The sequence below is a fragment of the Trichechus manatus genome, unplaced genomic scaffold (genome assembly GCF_000243295.1).
Source record: "Trichechus manatus latirostris isolate Lorelei unplaced genomic scaffold, TriManLat1.0 scaffold00005, whole genome shotgun sequence".
Lineage (NCBI taxonomy): Eukaryota > Metazoa > Chordata > Mammalia > Sirenia > Trichechidae > Trichechus > Trichechus manatus.
In genome coordinates, this window is record NW_004443941.1 from 17,898,616 (window position 1) to 17,915,158 (window position 16,543).

Here is a 16,543-nt window from a genome sequence, read left to right on the forward strand (position 1 = left end):
GAAAGGATGAAAAATGATACTTCAATTCTTGAAAACCTTGAATTTGGAAAAAATTTAATGCATACAGAAAAAATAAAGAGAATAGAAAATAATGAACTCCCATTTACCCATCACTCAACTTCAACAAATGCCAAATTTCAATGCTCCCTTTTGGTCCTTACCTATGAAATTTAAACAAATCCTATTTCAGAATTTACCTCCATGAACAGCTCTAAAAGTTTATCAGAATCCTTTGTGGAATACTAGTTATACAGTAACCATCAGCATTTGTATTCTCTTAAATACTGTGCTTGACAAGTTAAAAAAAAAAAAAAAAAGCCATCCAGAATATTCACTTCTTCCTTCCACTAAGCCCTTTACAATGGAGAAACACCAGAATCAAAGCATCTAAGACAATCGAAAAAGAGACTAGGGAAGATCACCCTAAAAGCATAAAAAGACCTTGAGAAAGAACAACATCAGGCAGGCATAGAGGTATATTAAGTGACAGAGGCAACAAAGGCAAAGAAAAGAGTAACATTAAGTAGATTTTTAAAAGCTAGCATTAGCTGGTAGGAAAAGTACTTAAGGGATTGCTGGTGGTCCGAGTGGAAAATTTAAACAAAGAAATGGCAATTCACGAGGAGCAGGACATGTTATTGGAGTGTATTTTGGAACTAGCTGCTTAAAATATATTGCACTCATCAAAAAGCTAGGTGAATAGCCACTTAGAGGTCTCCTAGCAAAAGGTATCTGGAGGGAAAAAACATCACAAACGTGTAACAAAATCACATTTATTTCTTTTTAAATATGATTAACATCCCACTAAAAAGGAACAATATAGAATGTGTATATATGTACACATATGAATACATATATGCAAAAGGGATACTAGATGTAAATGTGTTCCTGGCGGGGGTGGGGGGAAGCATGTAAAAAAGTTTAAATGAACTAGAGACATTTAAAGGGATTCTAAAGTAAACTATTTTGTAAACATTTCTTTTAAAAAATAACCACATCCTAATTTATTTATTTAAAGTGTGATTTCCATTTTTAAATGTTAACTTCCCTAATCTAAAAAGCATTTGAGTTGTCACTATATGCCAGGCACTGTACATACAAGACAAATAAAATACCACTCCTGCCCTTCATGAACTTACAGTCTAGTGAATGATTTAGACACTGTAAGGGTCACTATGAGTTGGAATAGGCTCGAAGGCCATGGTTTTTTCTTTTGGGGGGGGGGAGGGTTTACAATATAATGTGATATATTTTAACAGAGTGCATTTTTTAAAGTTTATAGGTGAACAGAGGAAGGACCACTGAAGTGCATCCTAGGAGGGTCAGGAAAGGCTTTATAGAGGAGGTAGCATTTGAGTTGAATCTTGAAGGCTCAAGAGGAACACAACAAACAGAATGAGGGGAGAAAGAATCTGTAGTGTGTGTGCACTTCTTGTTGATTCATCTCAATACATTTAAATGGAAATATTTTTCTAGTGTAGATTTCACAAGAACCATATGTGGTCTACTTAAATAAAATTTTTAAAAATTCAAAAATCTATTTTTCACAGCATTTATGTGAAATTGAAGTATGGGTGTATGTGAATATATGTATATGTGTACTTCCAGTTAAAGATGGTAGAATGAATCTACATATTAGCTTTCACTCCGCTCCTGATAGTCCATTAAAACAAAAGTAAAAGGACTTAAAAACAAAATGCGGGTTCATAAAGGTACAAGTAGATAACAGCAAAAAGCTGAATCCCAAATCAGCAGTGGGAAGCTAAGAAGCAACCATATTTACATTTCTGTGATTCAGGGTGAGGCTGGGCTAAACAAAGGCAAATTTGTGGAAAATCTATTTAAGAAGCAGTTAGACCTTAAAATCTCATCTCCACTCCAAACAACTGGGCAACTATCCCTCCTCCACCTATCAGATGTCTTCACGCTTAGTTTCCAAAAAATCAGAGAGTCACTAGACTGGAGGACAATAGTGCAGTTGAGGGAGGGTGGTGTTGGGGAAGGTAAAACAATATTTTAAAGGGGGACTGAGTAACAGAATGTTGAGATTCTTCTTCCTACCCACCTCCCAAAATCCTAGCAGCTAAGATACACTCTCCTCAAAGAGTTTTTTCTGGAAAACTGAACAGCCCAAGGGAAATACCTAAACACATGACATCCAGGGTTTCCCAAGAAACAGCCCAGCCAGATAACCCCACATTGAAACCCATAATCAAATAGCTGGGATATCACTGCAGCTTCCAATCAGTTGTGCAGTACACAACTCTTAAGGATCATCAAAAATTTGATGAAAGCCTCTATTATAAAAGACAGAGATTAAAGAAAACAAACAGAAACAAGTAACTTGGAGGAAACAGTCAGTAAAGAGGGAAGAAAAAACCAACTGTCAGCAATATCCTCAAAAATTTAAAAGATGCATTTAGGGAATATTAAAAGAATGTTATGGAAAAAAACACTAAAAAAGAAAAAAAAGCTTTTGGACATTAAAAAGCATAAAAACAGAATTGAAAACTGCAACAGAAAGGTTGAATGATAAAGTGGTAGAAATATACCTGAGAGTAAAAACCACAAGGTAAAAAAGTGTAAACAAAAATGAAAAGATAATCAGAGAACCTGTCCAGGAGGTCCAACATTCAAAACACAGGATTTCCAGAAAAAGAACACAGAGAGGAGGGTATCATTAAATAAATAATTCAAGAAAACCTTCCAGAATTGAAAAATATGCCTTTCTAAATTGAAAGTTCCCACCAAATGTCCAGCACAGTGGTTGAAAATAGAGCCACACCAAGATATTGTATCATAAAAATTTAGAACACTGGGAAAAAGAGAAGATTCTAGCAAGTTCCAATGAGAAATCACAACTTTCATAGAAAGGATAAGAATTAGAATAGCATTGGACTTCTCAAAAGCAACCCTAGAAGCTAGAAAGCATTGCTATAAAATTTTGAAGGGGAAATCATTTCAAATTCTACCATTTTATATCCAACCAAAGTATCACAAGGTCTCAAAAAATTATTTCCACTTTCTCAGGAGTGTTAAAAAAAAAAAAAAAGGAAATTATGGGATTTGAGAATTAAGATTCAACACAAAAGAGAGATGAAAAGAATTCCCAAGATGATAGGAAAGGGAGATCTCAAGATGAAAGGTACGTAGCAGGCCTAGAGATCAAATTGAAATCAGTCAGAAGGCTTCAGAAAACACGTCAATACCATGAAATTCATGATCTACATACAGATAATTGTAACTGAAATTATGTTAAGTCTTAAAAATATACAAGCAAAATCATGTCCTGAGACAATGTATTCGTGCCATTAAAATTATATTTAACGTAGTTACCATAAACCAAGCCATTTTCTTGACAATATTCTAAAATTTGTTATCAGGGTGAATTCTTCACTGCTGAAGTAAAGAGTGGCAGCTGACATGGGTATATGGGCATTCTAAAGTTCTTACATTTTTGAAGGGAAGGGTAAATTATTTTTAAAAGATATTTGCTGTTGAAATTTAAGACACAGTTCATAGAAATCATCCAAGTACCAGGATGCATCAGACACTGAGATATTTATCCAGATTTTAATACAACAGTAGTTTCTTCCAACATGTGTAGAAATAATGATTTATTCCTTTGTAGTAGTTCAGTCAAAGTTGAGAAATCATTTGAGAATTGAAAAAGCAGGACAGCACATAATAGTCACTTAATAAACATTTGTTGAGATTGCTCTTTCTTTTCCAATCTATAAATAAACAAGAAGCAGAGGAAGATCAAGTTAACTATAAATTTTGTATATACACTATATATATTTATACATACACTTGCACATACAAACATACATATACTTGCAAATATTTTAATTTTTCTCCAGTAGTTCTATATTGGTTTTCAACTTCATTTTTTATTTCACAATTTTAACTCAAATGATTAAATTTTAAAAAGATGTTTTCTTAAAGATACTGGCTGTTGAAACATTTTAAATACTGTCAGCTTATCTTTTATTAAACAGAATAATATAAACATTTGTTAGTAGTTGCTGCCATCCTTAGCTAGTATGGGGAAAAATATTTTCCATAGATTAGTGATTAACCTGTTGAATTTAAAAAAATGGCTTACCTTCAAAAGAATTTATAAGTATTTTATTTAGTTAGCTTTGATAAAGAAAATGACTAATCAGAGTTGATTCTTAAGTAGTTAACTAAACAATCTGAAAAACATACAAACACAAGCATGCCTTAAATGCTCCCAAATACACAATGTATATCAGGGGTTGCAAATTCAAATGCCCATGGGTGGAGTTGTAAGGACGGAATTAAAATAGAGACTCTGGCTCAGCTCCAGACAATGATTATCATGTGAGCTCAGACTCAGGCTGATATATCCTCCTCGCCCAAGAGAACCTGGAAATCTAGGTTTTTATGTGAATTTTCCTTATATTAAGATCTTGGCAGTAATTCAGTGTTTTTCCCCAATTCATTGCATTAGCTAAACAAAACGTGCGTGTTCTGAATTCAGTCTCTAATCTATTAGTTTATGGGGCCTGTGGTATATGTCCTCTAAAACTGAGACCTAGATTTACCTTTCAGTTGTGCAGAATAATATCACAAACACAAATAAACTTGTGCAGAATCAATGGATTTGTTTGAGTGTGACTACGGATTCAAATCAATCAATACATACGTACTGAATGCCACTTGGGTCAGGTCTTGTACAAGGTACTATGATGGGATAAAAAGCTATGACTGGATATAGATAATTAATGTATGCTTCCAATTTTTCTTTCCTTGTCTTCTAAAGATAGACATATAATTTATCCTTCAAAACAGGACACTTTTGGGCGTGAAAGGAGGCACTACTAATAACTATGCTAAGAAAAATACGTATAAACTGGGACCATGCCAGACAAACAAGGCTATGGAGTCACACTAACTATAAGACACTGGTCTGCTTCAGCCTCTCCCCCTCCCTCCAGTCTGCCTACTACAGGCTCACACCCTCCAAGGAAGGTCCTACTGTGAAGGTCGATCAGAAGAAATGAGAGGGTACGGGGAGGGAGGAGGACAAGACTCCTCTAATGATAAAAGCAAGAGTTAGAATTTTCTGAAGTTTTTTGTTTGATTGTTTTGTAATTAACAGGTCCAGACACAGCAGCAATGTAAAATGGCAGCGGATGGGAGAAGGAAAAAGGAAATGTTAAGAACAACTGCTGAAGACTATGCTGCCTTCAGGACATTTAATCAAAAGAGGTAAGACTTAAGTTATTTGAAAATACTTTTTGTTCCATGGACTTTAGGCTAATACCCTCTGAGACTGAACTACAGGGTCCATGGTTTTATAAATATTGCAGAAGTATGAGATGTAGTCTGTGCAATCGGGGGGTTAAATTTTATTTTTGGGGAAAAAGATTAACAGTTACTACAATATGATACATAACTGAGGGCTAAATTGTAGAATATAAACTACAAATATGTAGGACTTAAGAAAGAAAGATCAAAGAGGGCAACATGAATCAATCTCTTCTTCAACTCTGTGTTATTCTAACAACTTTTCTTTTTAAAGGAATCTAGGGGATAAGCAGAGAATTTGTAGTTCACGTAAATATATGCCATTTTTCAATTGTACATAAATAAGCAGAGAATGTGTAGTTTACATAAATATATGCCAATTCTCAATTGTACATAATGGCTGCTCAACCAATGCCCACTAAATTGATTAAACTGCCAAATATCAAAATGAAACCAAAGTCCAGGATTAATCAAAATTGTATTTGTCATTCTTTTACTACTCCACAAATAAAAACGATACTTTATTTCTTTAAAGTTGGAAGTCTAGGGTCTATCACACCTTTCAGTCAGATACTAAATGATGCCAATCGTCAGGGACTCCTGGGAAATGGCAATGACACAGAATCCTGGCCCCCAGCAACCTGGATAGGCAAAGGGCTCAGACAAACTATGAATTTACCACTAGCAGCAACGACTCCACCTGATCCAGCAAACTAAAACAGGCTGTAAACATGCCAAGCATCTACAATATACACAATACGTCTATATTTTCAGAATCATACACACAGATAAAATTATTTGAAAAATTTCCCCACTCCTTCCATGAACTATCCCCATCTTCCCAGGACATAATGCAAATATTCAGATTCTGGGCTGGGAGTGGAGGGTGAAGGGTTGGGGGAGAAAATAAAAAAGACATGATATATATACACAAACACTAAATCCACTCCACCATCAAATACCCATTCCATCATTAAATATTATAATCACATCAAACATTCATAAGAGTAGCACAAAACGTAGACTACACAATTTGTCTGAAAACTGGTTCATAGTCCAAGCAACCTTGTTAAAGACAAGAATATTTGTTGAGATTTTTGTGTGGCTTATGTTTATATAAGCAGTTTTTAAATATCACAATAACCATCAGACTAAGAAACAAAATCGAGTACCTTAGAGAAAGGACTATGTAAAAACACAAATCACAATTACCATTGTATTATTTTTGCAAATAGTACTTCTCCAAAAAAAAAAAAGAAATACAACAAAACTCACATATGGTTTAAAACTATTAAAAGAAAATGCATTCTTTTTCATCCACCTTCATTCCCTAAATCTCCACTCCATTAGATCGTCAGCTACCTTTCAGAAACCCTAGAGAACCCATTTTCCTATGACCTTTAATCAGTCCCCTCTGAGATACAATCTGCTGGACGGAATTCTCGACCATTTGCCAAAGTTACTTCCTTGCACTCCAAGTTACCACGTTTAGCTTCAATTCCCACCATGAACTTTTTAAAATTCATTTCTCACTATATTGGGGAAATGCTATCTTCAAGAAAGACAGTAGAATAGTTATAAATTTCTGTGCAACCACTTACTGGATAGGAATCTTTAGCAAGTTACCCTTACCTCTCTGAGTATCAGTTTCTTTACCCCTTGCAAAGCTATTAAGAGGATTAAATGGGATAATATTCACAAAGTTCATGACAAATGTTGTAGGGGATGCAAAAGAAACGGTAGCTATTTCAAAGAAAAAGAGTACTCAGTATTCAGTACTGGCTCAGAAGGAAAAAAAAACTTGCTTGACATTATCTTCTGCTGAAACTTGGAGGCACCTAAATTAGGAACATCCATTCAAATATTAAAGGAGAGACAAACTAGCAAGGTTATGACAAAGACATGAGCTACCCTGCAGTATTATTGCATTGATTAAATCATTAATATGAATCTAGACAGGATTATAGGGTTTCTTCCAGCCTTTCCTCACAATAGCAGAAATTCTATTATCAAAGACAACCATTGCAACTCCAAGATTTCTTATTTCAAATAATTGTTTTTTTTTTTTTAATGAACTGAAAAGAGATGCCTTCTAAATGTTCGTCTTCTAATTGTTCCTTCCCTAGTAGATAATAACAAGAAATGCGTCATTGTGTGCCGGCAAGTCGATTTCTATAGCGAGGCTATAGGACAGAGTAGAAGTACCCCAAAGGGTTTCCTAGGCTTTAATCTTTACTGGAGCAGATCCCCAGGTCTGTTCACCCACAGAGCCGCCGGGTGGGTCTCAACAGCTGACCTTTCGGTTTGCAGCCAAACCTTAACAGTTGTGGCACCAAGACTCCTTAACAAATGCAACATAACAAAAAGCACTCTGCTCATGGCTTAGAGGCACACTTACTCAATACTGTGCCCAAAGAAAAACTGCCCCAACAACTATGGAGCTAGAAGTCAAACAGCTGAAGGCACGTGGCTAGGAAAACTACCCTCTACAGCCTAACCTAATGTCCAGAAATCTTCTCCAACATAGAACTGGGAATCAAAGACTACATGTACATTGTGATTCCCAAGAGGGGTTAAGAGCCAAATCCAGAACCACTGCTGCATACCACAAGCTCCCCACTGGCTTTGAGGCCCCCTATGATCTCAGGGAAGCCTTGGTGGCACAGTGGTTAAGCATTCAGGTGCTAACGAAAAGGTCAGCAGTTCGAATCCACCAGCCACTCCTTGGAAAACCTATGGGGCAGTTCTACTCTGTCCTATAGGGTCACTATGAGTTGGAATCAGCTCAACGGCAAGGGGTTTGGTTTGGTCTTGGTTTTCTTTAACAATATTATAAAATCATTAATCTGAAGTATCTAGGAATATTATGATTTTTAATTAAATCTTTAATTCAATTTAAATTTATTTTTGTATATAGTATAAAGCAGGGAGTCAGCTGTATTATTTTTTTCGAAATTCCTAGTCAATGGTCCCAATACTATTTATTGAAGAATCCATCCTTTCCTCTCTTACTGAAATGCCGTCTTCATTGTATGATTAATCTCCACATATATTTAGGCCTTTCTGAACCCTCTATTCCGAAACATTGGTTTGTACGTATATTTCTGCACTGGTACCACATTGTTTTAATTGTGTAGGTTTGTGTTGTGCTGTTTTCACATAAGAGAATAATGTAACATTGAAACAGCATGGCACACACCAAAAATACTTCATATCTTGTGTTATTTTCCAACATTAAAGATATTGAAAAGGTTCAAGAAGAATGAAAGTCAGGCAGATAATATTAATAATAATAACAAATGCAAATATTGTTTAGAGTTTACATGTTGCTTTTACATTATCTGATATCCTCACTACACTGAAGGTAGTTTTTGTTATTTAATTTTACATAAGGAGTTAAGATTTGTTCAAAGACTTGCCTATGATCACACAGCTAGTAACTGGCAGAGCTAAAACCTGAACTTCATATCCCATACTTGAACTTACCATGTTCATTCCATGACCCCACAAAGAAAATGTCCAACATTTCTAATTTTTTAATCAAACTACTTTATTAAGCATGTGTAGACACACATACCCATATTATACATGTATTATATGCATATATAATTCATTTTATTTGAATGAGGAAAATATTTTTAAATCCAAGTTCACATACCTATAGCTTTGATAACTGCACCATATTATGGACCCTAATCACGTGCCACAATATCATGAAGCAGAAAAACTAAAAATTTGAACTGTATTTCCTAAGAGACCTAAGTGTTACCTTAGGTTTCCCAAGTACAGGTAGAAGTGAAAATATTTTTTATTTTAATAAGAATCTTCCCTTAAGTAATATTTGATTACTAACCCTAAAGAAATTAGCTTTGGATACCTCACAAAACAGGTCTTGCTATCAGAGCACTAGGAAGGATCCAGAAGCAGCAGACTGTTATGCGCATTAAAAGTCCAGGTCGCCCAACCTTCACTGGAAAAATAGCACCATGGCACATAAAAGGACAGGCAGAGGGTCTATAAGTGTCTCCAGGAGACCATGAAACACCAGCTACCACAGGGTCCTATCATACAGCCCAGCCAGGGAGAAAAAAAAATTCAAAGAATGGCAGAAGGGGTCTTACCAATACATTCCCTAAATTTAAACTGCAACAAAAGCCAAGAACGCTGATTCACACTAGGTTACTGCAATGATATACAATAACTACTGACTTCCTATCCTTTAAACGCTTATACGCATCATATTGCATATATTATACGAGAAGCATCAACTCATCTGCTCATGCTACCAAACAATGCATGCTGCGCAATAAAGCTAGTATACCCTCAATGAGATTTCATAAATACCAAGTAATTATATTGTAGACTATGATATCCAAATTTGGACAAATTAAGCCCTGAGGGGAATCTCATTTTAAAAAGTTCATTTTGGGTAGAGGAAAGAGACAACTTTGGAAAAAGAGCAAATGACTTTGGAAGAGACATGGCGTGGCAGGGCTTCTCTGACTAGAGGTTAGACGACTGACTGGAAAGAAGTCTCTTCCTGCCCCCAGAAAAAACAGAAGCAGGAGAAGATCTGCTGCAATGCTCACAGACAAAGTACTCCCTTGTTACCGCGTTATCTAGTGGAGTGACATGTGACGTGAAACACAGAAGCAGCCAGCACCTCACGTGTGTGAAGACTGTCACCCTATACTCTTCCCTGAGTAGCCTGACGGCATCTCTTTCCAAGCATGATGAATCGCCAGCAGGCACAACCTCTCCACAGAACAGCCTGGAAACCTTAGAAGGAAGTAGGTTCTCAAGAAGTAGAAACAATGAGTGAAAAGCTCATACCCATCCCTAGTTAAAGGTAAGCAGAAAGGGAGCGTGGTTTTCAAAATAATATGTTTTCCACAATAGTAAATATAAATACATAAGAAGGTGTGGTCATATACTGTACAGCAATGAATCATTATGCAGAAATGATTGATTCTGTGTGAGATTCATTTTAACTTCTTCCTACAATTCAAAGGAATTCAAGCAGTGAAAGGATTATATCTCAAGAGTATAAAACATTTTACAGGGCATACATTTAAAAACACACAATACTTCTAAACAATAAAAATAAGTATAAAGAATATTTTCTATTGTATCAGGAATTAAACTAGCTAGATGTTCCATTTATTTTAGAAAATTAAAGAGATTTGTCCATATCTTTTTGGTTTGATCATGAAGAATTTCAGGAAGATTGACCCTCTCATCTTTGAAAATTTACAACGAATACAATCATTACTTGATTTTTAAAATTAACTTAAAATTGACATTAATGGTTCCCCTAAACTAGGACTATATTGTGTTTACTACACACACATATGTCAGGTTTTTGTAACTATAAAATATTTTTATTAAGTTGTTTTTTTCTGTTATCAGGAAGTAATATTAACCTAGAAACTAATGCCTGAAAAAAAGGGTTAATTTCATCTATTGATTCTCTCAATAAATGAGAGAAACTTTTTTTCCTCATTCTAAGTATCTTCCAGTATCCTACCAAGGTGGCCATTTAGGAACTGATACTCACATATAGAACTTTCACTTGCCATCAAAGTTAGCAAGACCAGAAGTATTCCTTTATTTAAAGCTGGAAGTACACCAATTAAACTGGTATTAAAACAAAACTAAGTGGGCTCAAAAATGAGCCAGAAAAATCTAGCCTTCATATTAATAAATTGTTGAATATATTAGAAGTAAATTAAACAGAAATGTTTAAACACACATCTTTATAAGTTTACCTTGTGAAAGCTTATGGCTATAATTCAGGTTATTTATTCCAATTACATTGTGCTGTGAGATAGAATAATGATTGTGGCGCCCTCTGCTGGGCTTTCTAGTCACAAAGTCAACCTAATATCACTATTAGCAGAAAATCAAAAAATTGAGCCATCAAATGAAGAAATCACTTTTCTACCCTGGATCACTTCATGCCTTGGCAGAGATTATATAAACGTTATAATCAATATTTACTTTATTCGAGTAGAACTTTACCAATTTATCATTAAATGAAACATCAGTATAGATTTTCTTTTAAAATAAAATATAAAAATTATACGAAACAGCATGTTTTGAAAGGTCTTCCTTATTTCTGTCACCACTTCTACAACTTGGCAGTATATTCGGGTTTTTAATACCATACTTATGACAAGACATCTTAATAAATTACCATCTTGGCAATTTGACCTGAGTACTTTTCCTGCCTTGTTTTAATTAAAATAATTTATTTTAAAACATCAGAATAATCCTTAATAATATTATTTTCCTCCTTAGAAAAAAAATGAAAGAAGTTTTAGGGTTACTCATCACCAGTAATGGAGCCCTGGTGGCACAGTAGTTAAGTGCTCAGCTGCTAACCAAAGGTCGGCAGTTCGAATCCACCAGCCGCTCCTCGGAAACCCTATGGGGCAGTTCTCCTCCGTCCTACAGAGTGGCTATGAGTCGGAATCGACTCGACAGCACACAGCAACAACCATCACCAGAAATAATTAACAGAGAGCTTCAATTTACTGTGTCAGGTATGAGGAATGCAATGTGCTACATATTTCACATACATTATATACAGTCCTAAGAGATAAAAAACATTGAGGCTCACGGAGATGGTATAAGTTGCTTAAGGTGAATTTTAGAGATAGATTCAAATGTAGGTGGGTCTCATTCCAAAGTCTTAAACCTTTCTACCAAATAATAGACAGCTGTGAAAAAAGACTCTTAATAAGCAACAACCTGGGGTGTGAGACAAGTTGATGAGTAAAAGGTGTCAGAGAAGGATACAATAAGATATTATTCATGTGTAAGATAATGATTTAGACCTTTAGGAAATTATTTTTATTTTACATAATGCTGCCAGCTAGTGGCCCTATTTCATACTGAGCCACTGGGAACAATACTTGATTTTTACATTACTGAATCAAAAATTCTACATTTTACATTTTAGGATCATGTCCCTAAACTATGTATGCATAAGCCTTACTTAATGATATTTAACAGCTACCCCAGAACTAATGGAGAATGTCTCCTCAACCACCATTAGCATCCCTGTCTAGTCTTTGCCCTGGTTCCCAATAAAAATATGAGCTATGCCTAAGTTGGAAAAAATTCAGTAAGTGCCAATGTGTAGAAATTAAAAAGCACACCTCTCTCTATTCATGTAAAAGAAGCCTACATTATTTTATGCACTTTGGGATAATTTTAGGACAGTTATAGATTCCTCAGTGACAAAAATACATAAATATTTTTCTATACAATCGAAAGTTTTCATAATGTGAACATAAAAACAAAATTATTGCCTGAATATTACTGAACATTATTCTATGCAGATCTAAAATTAGAGAGCATTTGATAAAGCAGAAGGAGCCCTCGTGGAGCAGTGGTAAAGTGCTTGGCTGCTAAATGAAAAGTTGGAACCCACCAGCCGCTCCACAGAGAAAGATGGGGCATTCTGCTTCCAAAGATTTACAGCCTTGGAAACCCTATGGGGCAGTTCTACTCTGTCCTATAGGGTCACTATGAGCTGGACCCAATGGCAAGGGGTTTGGGGTTTTGATAAAGTAGTATTGGTAGTAAAGTACATTATTTTATGTTAAGACAGTAAATAGCTACAGTTCTGAATTTTCCTTTGAGAAAAAAGTATTTGACCACTATTTTCACATTTAAAATTGTCATTTTTCACTAAAAATTAACTATCTTAGCAGAAAAATACTATGTAACCAAATATGCAGGAGTACGCAGCTCCTATCATGGTATGTTGCTCACTTCAGTGACATAAAGCTATTCGTAGCTGATTTCTTTCATTGTATAACATCATTTATAATTAATTCAGTGATTTGTCTCCGTAAATTGTCTATAGAGCATGCATCTTTGTACCTAGCACAGCACTCAAAAAACATCTGTTGAACTGAAGTAAGAATTAAACCTTCATTAAATAGTCAATACATCAACAGGTCAAATTACATAACCAGTGCAGCAATCTATCACCACTTAATCAGAAGCTGAGATGAAAATTCAATAAACTTCATAACACTATAATATTGCATAAAGCAAAAACACTCTTGTTTTAAAGTATATTAGCACCAAAGAAACATGCTCTGGGATTATTCGGTAGTGAAAGAGGAAAGAAGCAGGGATTGGAAAAGTAAGCATCCAAAACATAGCAAAGAGGACGAGACAGACCCTCTGCTGGATGAACTGAGAGGGTCAAAATGGAAACAAGTAACAAAAGGGATGTACTAAAGAGTCCAGTGTTCCTTCTGACCTACATTCTGTCACACACACACACACACACACAACTACAAAGTATAAAAATTGCCTCATCCCATTTAGTAGTTGCATTTTATTTTGCAACTAAAGACAATAAGTTTCCAAAAAAAATTAAATATACTGATATTAATTTATATACAGTACAATAAACATAAGTGAGAAAAAAATTATAAGTTCACTTTTTAAAACACTAAATACATTTTTCTATACTAAGCGTATAACTTACAAACATTTCCTGTATTGTCAAAGCTGGTAAGCACATCTTCAACATTCAAGGATCCATTATTATGCCTAGAAAGGAATAAAGCATTTTCTTTAATGATTCTGAAATATTAACATTTCTTGAAGTTTAGAAAAGATGAAACTGCGCATTGCTATAAACCCAAAACATACTTCCAATGTTATATTTTAAAAACATTTCCTGCCCACTAGAGGGAGAAGGAAAAGAAATAACAGAATATAGCCCTGTGAATATTAAATGTAATGACAATTCTTGATGATTAACCTACATTTTAAAGCATGAACGAATTGGTCCATCGTTGTTTTAGTTATATAAAGATGGGGTAAATTCTTAACATTTCTAATGAAAAAAAAATCAACAACAAAACAACTTACACTTAAAAAATGTCAGGGTCAAAAGAAAAACACTCTCTCACTCTGCAGAAGCAAGGAATTCAAACTTTCAGTCACAAAACACTAACCAATCTTAAGGTCTATGCATTCCATCTCCAGGCAGTTCTGTTGGTGGGACGAGTTTTGACAAATTTTCCCCACTAATCTTACTTATAGCATCTTTAATTCTAGTCCCTCTTCACTTGACAGCCCCTTAAGTATTTGAGGTGATTGCCGACACTTCACTAATACTTATGAAAGTTAGTAGTTTTCATATACAAATGGAAACAACAGGTTGTACGGTTTGAGTTACTTTTCCAATGACATGAAAAATCGGTGCTACGCCATCTACAATCTTCTGTTTCTCCCCCATATAACTTACAGCCGTAGTTCTTTAGGATGTTAAATAGTTTATAACAGCCATTAATAACTCACAATAAAATTTACTTGCATCAACACTACTTTAATTTTGCAATTAATATTTATGAGAAATGATAAATATAATAACAGAATACATGTAAACTGTATTATCCTTTCCGGAAAGAATGAGCTTTTTATTTCCATCATGGGGGCCTAGTTCTTTGAGAGAGAGACTGAGTGGGATTGAATAAAGTTATTTGCGATCACAACCAGCCAAATAAGCACTAAACTTAACAGTATTATAATCTAATCAAACAAAGTCACCAACCACAAACCAATCCTTCATCATCATAATAAAATGATTCTCTAACTTCTCTGCGCATACAAGATTCGAGGTACAGATGAGGCTATTTACTCTAATATTATGGAGAACCACAGTGTACGTGTAAGACAAGAGAAGAGGAACAAAGTCACATTTAAAATGCAAGATGATACTATTACAATGGTCAGCACAGAAGCAAAAAAACAAAAAAAATTTTCCTAAATAGAAAAGCAACATATGGTTCCTTCAAGAAAAATCTAAAAATGCATAAAAGCAGACACACAAACACAAAAACTGTTGATAATCCTAACATGTAGTGATATCCACAGTTAATATTTTTTGCACGTAGCCTTCAAATCTTATTCTATGTTCATATTCCTTTCACTAAATAAACAAAAGCACATTGTCTATATTGTTTTGTAACTTTTTATGTTATTATTAAACATATTGTAAAATTTCCCACTTCATTAAGTATTGTCCAGTAACATACTCTTAATGGCTGTCAAGTAGTTCAATGTACCATAATTTATTGAACCAACACTTTGTTAGATTTTTAGATTGTGCCATTTTGTGCTATTATACATACTGCTTCAATCAGCATTCTTGTGGAAATATCATTAGGCCAATTTCTGATTATTTCCTTAAGATAAATTCCTAAAAGTGCAATTGCTTATGGCCTAGATCATTTAAATACAAACTTTCTTTGTTGCTTACTTGCTTATGTGCTCTCAGTCCTTCCCCCACTCCCTCTCTCTCCTTCCTCCCCCTCCCTCTTCCTCTCTCTCATGCAGCGCCACCCCCCCCACAAGCTAAATATGTAAAATTAAATCTAAGACAAGAGTAGAGAAAAAAATGCACATATTTTTCAAAAAGTTAAATATTTCTAAAAAACAGAAACCGAGATCATAGATGTGAACTTTATATTAAAAAGTTAAAAGCACTATTCAAAATTAAAAGTGTGATTTTCAGAGTTATTGGTAAAACAGACCTTGTCATTCTTCAAAACATTATTTCTGAAAGCAAAGAACCAGAAAGTACAGCCTGAGTGGGGGCAGGGAAACCCAAAAACTAATCCCACACCTCTAAAATTCTTACAAAAATGAAGAACAATGGCCTATGAAGTCTAGAAACCCTAACACATGGTATCTCATGAAAGAATGTTACAAGCACTGCCTTCAATAGTGTAAGAATTAGTGATAATTATAGAAAAATTGCTATGAATACAGATGTGATAAAGATTCAGTTTATTTGGCTTCAAGTTGCCTTCTGTTAGTCCAAACTCAAGGACTATTCTCTGTTTACTGGGTCATCTACTTTTTGTTAAGTGTAAACTCTGTAAGATCTTGTCTGCCCTTAATCTTTCAATTGTTTGCCTAGGTGTTACCTGTACCATGTAGTTAGGCAGAAATGCCAGAAGGGACTTTTTCAAAATTACATCCTTACAAACTTTAGTCTTAGCATGTTACCGGTAACTAATGCTACAGGATAATGCAAAATTTTTGCCAGCATACTGACAGTACTAAAAGTTCACTCCATCTTTTTCCTGAACTTCAAAGCTTTAAGTTGTTTCTAAAGCTTTAATTACCAATGGCCAGATTGTTCTCCCCAGGACCAACCAATTTTTTTTATAAGCGCATAAAGCTATCCTAAAACTGAGGGTCTCTGAGTTTCTTCCCAAGAGTAGCC

General features: G+C 34.8%; 1 protein-coding gene across 1 annotated transcript in view; it reads right to left on the minus strand.

The window, feature by feature from the left end:
- CAMKMT (calmodulin-lysine N-methyltransferase) overlaps positions 1–16,543 on the minus strand; it is a 456,979-nt gene that overhangs the window by 415,636 nt on the left and 24,800 nt on the right. Inside the window, exon 3 of the mRNA XM_004369498.2 lies at positions 13,790–13,854. Within this exon, the coding sequence (XP_004369555.1) occupies positions 13,790–13,854 (65 nt within the window). The remainder of the gene's footprint in view (positions 1–13,789; positions 13,855–16,543) is intronic.